The sequence below is a fragment of the Oryzias latipes genome, chromosome 5 (assembly GCF_002234675.1).
Source record: "Oryzias latipes chromosome 5, ASM223467v1".
Lineage (NCBI taxonomy): Eukaryota > Metazoa > Chordata > Actinopteri > Beloniformes > Adrianichthyidae > Oryzias > Oryzias latipes.
Genome location: NC_019863.2, coordinates 7,984,184 through 7,990,183, shown reverse-complemented (window position 1 = coordinate 7,990,183; position 6,000 = coordinate 7,984,184). Strand labels below are relative to the sequence as shown.

Below are 6,000 nucleotides of genomic sequence, written 5' to 3'. Positions count from 1 at the left end.
AGACTACCAAAATAAAACCATGATAATGTAGGCTATGACGTTTGTGACAGACGACCACAATTTAGGTTGTTAAAGATTTAAAAAAATTGTCACTTTACATTTACACCATGTGTGAAATTGAGTTCCTAAACCAAACGTGGTGAAAAATGAGGCTTCTTACTTTTGGTTTTATTTTGAAAGTCTTAACGGAAACAGTCGCGCCGCCGCGAGCTTCACTCCGCCTGACTGTTACATTGGAGACAGTGGCGGAGTAAAGGAGCGACTGAGAACGGTGGCGGGGAGGGAGGTAGGACTGCGTGTGCGCGAACAGGCATCCAGGCGGGCGCATCATCAGCAAACAGCAGCTGAGCATCTTCCTCATCCTCATCCCCCGCGTCCGTGGCTGTGCGTCTCTGATTGAGATCTCCGTGCGTCCTGACGGCTCCTCCAGCCGTCACCTCCAGCCGCTCACTTTCTCTGGAGCTCGGTTGTTCTTAGCTCCGTCAGGGGAGAGACTGTCCTTTCGGCCCTTCTCTTATTTATCGCAGTTTCTTGAATATTTCATGGAAAATGGCGATCTGCGCGCAGTCGTTTGGTGTTTTCTGCCTCCTCACTATCCAAACTGTACTTATCATCTGTGTGTCCACGCCGACAGCCGGGACCCACCTCTTCCCTCAGCACTACACGTAAGTAGCCCGCACAGTTTTTTCTTTGGGGGGAGGGGGGGGGGATGCGGAGCGCGGAACTAGGACAGGTGGCCCCACGCGAGCCTGCGCGCCAAGCTCCGCTTACCTTGGAGGAGATGATGTTCCCTGATGTTCGCACGAACACGCAGCATCAGATGATCAGTGGTAAACGGAGCTGCTGCTGCTGCTGTTATGGCGGAGCCATCCAGCACACAAGTGTCGTCCAGAAAGCAGGAACTGACTGTAGGAGCGCACGCCACCCAAGCGGAGCGCTTCTTTATGTCAACATCATGGAGCTGATAAAAACAAACGAGGACCGCAGAGGATGCGCTGATTCTTCTCCGTGTACAACATCCCGTTTAGACCGCACATCACGACGCACCGCGCAAAGCAAACGCGCAATTTGAACATCTGTCATTTAAAAGAAAAATATAAAAATCTAATTTCATTTCTGAACCTGAGTTGAAAATGATTTCACTGGTGCATTTTGAGCTAAATCTCAGTAATTTTTCCAGCCTCTTTTAGTTTGATTTATTTACATTTTATGCACGAAAATGTGATCCAAGTCAAACCTAATAATTACTTTAAAGTAGGCGCAAAGTCTGGCGCAGCTACCTGTGAGTCACTGAACTTAAAGTTGAAGAAGAAAACTCCTTGCTTCGGTTGAGATGAAGTCTCCCGGCTTTTTTCAAGTATCAGCAGTCATAGCGCGCCAGCAGCTGCGTGGCGTGGCGCGGCGCGGCGCGGCGCGACGCGGCGAGGCGCTTAACCCGGGTTGTAATGATCAAACCTTCCTGATGAGGCGTGAACACCGTCTAGCAGCGGCGCTCATGACTCAGACAAACTCAGGAGTTAAGCAAATGAATCCTCCCGACGCACACAAGAGAGGATCTGCTGGCAAGTCTTTGTGTTCATCTATTGGCCAAGGTGACTTTCAACAGAATGATCTGTTGTTTTTTATGTGACCCAGGACTGACACAAAAATCACAATTAACTGGATCATTGGTTTGAATATTTTAAGCTCCATAAGGGACGGTGATGCCGCTAATTTATCGCTCTCCTTGGTTAAATTAGGAATCACGGTGAATGTTTTTATTCCAACCACGTTAAAATCCAAAGTCTTTTTTCCCCCTCTTCTTTAATAATCCCCTGTTTCAAATACAAGCCAAGCTACTTTCATCTCTTCCACTTAATGGCCTAAATCAGAAACAATGTCAACTGCTCCTCAGTTCTGTCATGTCCTGTTTTATCCACTCACCTCTTGGGATTTTTAAACTAGGTTTTGGGTCACACACACACATTACTGTGGAATGAGCCAGAACAGAAACGAACAAGGTAAAAGATTTATCAGTGAAATAATATTGAAAATTGGAGTTAATGTTAATTTTAAACTGGAGGAATAACACAAAGAAAAAATGTTGCTACAAAAAGTTATAAAAATGTACAACTTCAGCATCTCCCCAACACACACAAACACAAATAATAATTAAAAAAAAATAGTGCACCTTCTGCCCCAATAGACATGTGAGCATGGCCCTTCAAGTGATGAGCTCCATTGCAGTGGAAATGACATAGTGACAGTAGGTGGCTGACATGCAGTCCTCCCTTTCAAACTCATTGCATCACATTTGCTGCTTTTCCCCAACGTTTGTCAAACATAAAGCAGCTGAATTACCCAAAACCATCAGAGGAAAATGGTAGACTTTTAAAAATCCATTAGATCACACAGACAGCCTAGAGGGGGTGTTAGTTAGCTGGCACTGTTGCACTGGTTCGAATCCCAGCTGAGGCCTGTCTGCGTGGACTTCCCTGTGCAGATACTGATTATTACAGAGTTTTGTTTTTTACATCTCTTTATGAGTGACCGGTGACTTGTTAGTCTGCATCAAACAGGATGACGCAGGTCTGGGGAAAGGCTTCTACAAAAAGCTAAAGAGCGTCAGCAACTTGTTTGTTCAAAAAGAGATCAGAGCTTTTGGATTACTGAGGAACTTGCAGCGTTCATTAAGCATCAGGCCCCAGCAGTGCATATAATTTACCTAACAACCGTATACAGATAGGTCAGTGGCTGTACTTAATGGGGAGTTCTGCATGTTTGGGACATGACAATAATATATTCTTTGATGTGGACGCTCAAAATGAATCCCGACTCACTATAAGACACTTATATTGTGCCTTTCTTAATCTTTTGAGAGTAAACTATATCCATATGTGTGATCATATTTTGCCTTTGGCACACTAAGAATGCATTTTTTATGAAATATGGGTTATTTTCACAGCCCTTCTCTTACCCCGAAGTAAGTCGACTCGATCTCTGAGGCGTCGCCTTTTGCTCCTTGTGGGTGCCGCCCATTTCATGATGTCATCCTAGAGTCGGGCTCGGCAGCGTGTCTGCATTTCGCCCACGAAAACAAACAACATCCAAAATTTTGCAAAGAGGGATGTTCATATTATGTGTATAAAATAAAAAGCGTTTTAGCCGATCGCCGCTAGTGGAGAAAGTGTGTGTGTGCGCGTTAGCCTGGGGGCGGGGCTGGCAGCGAAGACTGGAAGGGGCTGTTCCTCACTGGTCTACGTCACCATGTGAGGACCGGCTTGTTTTCGTGGGTTTGGAGGGGCTGGTGCTCAGAGCGCTGGTTTTTCGAGGAACACTTAGAAATGCATAAATGGAGCAAAATACCACTTCGGGGTTGTGTATAGTTAGGAATTAACATTATATTACACTTAAAAGCTCAAAAGGCTGATATGTCATGATATAGGCCCTTTAAATAATTCACAAGCAAGTGTGTTTTCTAAAACTTGTTAGTGCAACATTTAAATGCATTTAAATAGTTACATTTTACAGATTCTACATAATTAATTTCATTTTTTTGTCGTTAACTTAATAATTAAAGCATGACTTGTTATGGTTTACTTTTCTTGCTTTTGTGTTTGTTCTCTTTTTGTTCTGTCATGTTTTGAGTTTCAGTTTCCTGTTTTATTTTGAAAGGTTTCCTGTTTTGTTGTAGTACTGAGTTTTACTTTTTGTCCCCATCTGCCCTCATTGTTGTCACCTGTGTCTCGTTCGTCTGTATGTACTTAAGTCCTGCCCTTCCCTTCCTCCTTTGCTGGTCCGTAGTCTGATGTCAGTCTTATGTCTCCCCAGTTTCTAGTGTAGTTCTAGTTTCTAGTTTGTAGTTTGTGTTTAGTGGTTTTTAGTTTTTTAAGACTTTGTTTACCTGGAACTCCTGCGCTTGGGTACTCCCTTACCCCACTCCGTGACATAAATATGTTTAGTAGATTAGAAAACGTGAAAATAACATAGCAAAAATACAGGTTTTTGACTGAAATGCCCTCTATGATCATCTTTTGTATAAGTGTTCTCAGTAGCGTTTTAAACATGAGTTTGCCATTTTTAGGGAAAATTAAAAAAAACAACAAATCATTTTCTAGGACATTGTTTCTAAAGGGTGCCAGGAGTTAATTAGAAACTAGCAACACCAACCCCCTTATCCTCGCCATTAGTGAGAGCTTTCTGTTTACATGCACTTACGCTAGCTTACAGGCCTCCAACCTTACATTAGCTGTCCAACACAAATGGTGAGTATATTTGGAGCTCTTCAGCCGTACAGTTTTGATCCAGATTCCAGCTCAGACAAGGAAAACAAAGACGCACACGGATCTACTTGTCTGCAAGTGGACACATCAGAACAGACTGGAGTGGAAAGCCTAAGGCCCACTCAGCGCATTTTCTACAACACAGATACAATCCTTTTTTTAAAACGGCCTTTTTTCATCTGCTCCTGATTCATCACAATAAATGGAATACACAAATAATCAAAAAAAGCAATTTCAAACTTAATTTTCATCAGAAAAATGCTCCAAGAACAAGTTAAAAACAGTCTTCATCGGAGGGAGTCTTTAAATAGGAGTCCAAGTGCTGTTTCATGTGATACTGAGGTGACCTTTACATTGTCAGTGGTCTCGTCATAGTGGAGCCCCTCTGTGCTCCTTTGAGGAGGACCCCTCCCTCCTGTAATCTTGTCCTCATGAACGCTGGCTCACAGCTCACTCATCTGGTCTGAGGCTTTCCTCCCTACGATTTCTGCTGTAGTTTGGTGATTATGGCGACTTTCGTTGCTGTTTGCCAGATTTGTGCGATTTAATAACTTCCCTCTTGTTCCTCAGAACAATCTGACATTTGAAGGTGACATTTGTTTCCGTTATCATATTAAAAGACAATCAATTGGGTTGTTTTCTAATGCTGATGGGAGTGATTGCTTATCGGCAGGCTGCTGAAAAGAAAAGGTTAGTGGCTGCCAAGCAAAAGGCGGGACGCAAGAAGTGATTCATCTGATTTCTGAGAGATGAGCTTCAGAAAAACAGAAACCTTTTTCCGACATCAGGGGTGTGAGTTAAACCAGGTTGGCAGATATGCTTCTGTTTCATCTTAACATTTATCTAGAAAAAAAATCTCAGTCCATTAAGTCATTTGTTGCTTGCTGGTAGATATCCAGTGATGAGCCTCAGCCGTTTGATCTCTTAATTCCAGACTTGGCTCTGTCTAACAGAGATCAGCTCCAGCTTAGGGTGCACTTCTGTCAGACCTGAGCAGTTTTGTTGCTGCTGATCTCAGTCGGGCCAAGATGGGCACATGAACTGTTAGCACTACCAAGGCTAAATATTCACGATGTGATGGGTGACGGAGGGGCCAAGGAGTAATTCAGACAATGGGCAACAGAAAAGATGGCAGCAAGTATACTGCCTTTTAAAAAACAACAACAAAAAAGCAAAAAAAACACAGGTTGTAGCAGAGAAATGAGGCAAAAACATCCTGAGGTGACGATGTTCCTTTCTAAATGTTCTGCTTCCAGAATGATTCACTGGGCTCAACGCATCGAGAAAGAACTGGAGAAGGTACTCCAGCACGTAACTGGAACTGAGCAGATGAAATCGGTAAGTTGACGTCATTCTTGCATGCGTCGCCCTGTGTTTCCTTGCATTATTTATCAGGTTTCACTGGGTGAGGTTGTACATCAGAGTGAGCATGTGACCCCATGAATGCGCTGGACAAATGCCGTCTGTTTCAAGGCTTTTCTTTCAAAGTAATTGCTTCACATGAGATCATTTTTAATCTCCAATACACATAGATGGTCAAGACAAAACAAGTGCATCCTATCATCCTTGATGACCTAAGATCTCTGGAGTTCTGGACATTTCCTGAGTTTCTCATTGAATTGAATTGATATTAGTTGCAGCACCAACGGCACATGCGTTTAGCAGAACATTTGGGCTGGCTCCTCGTTCTGATATCAGTATCTGTGCAGCATGTGGATGTCTTGTGGCAGAGCAGATG

General features: G+C 43.4%; 1 protein-coding gene across 5 annotated transcripts in view; it reads left to right on the top strand.

The window, feature by feature from the left end:
* The first annotated feature begins 211 nt into the window (after positions 1–211).
* cacna2d2 (calcium voltage-gated channel auxiliary subunit alpha2delta 2) overlaps positions 212–6,000 on the top strand; it is a 207,348-nt gene continuing 201,559 nt past the window's right edge. For all 5 annotated transcript variants that reach the window (XM_020703113.2, XM_011474783.3, XM_011474784.3 and 2 more), the window contains exons 1-2: positions 212–665; positions 5,519–5,600. In XM_020703113.2, the coding sequence (XP_020558772.2) occupies positions 550–665; positions 5,519–5,600 (198 nt within the window). In that variant the 5' untranslated portion in view covers positions 212–549. The remainder of the gene's footprint in view (positions 666–5,518; positions 5,601–6,000) is intronic.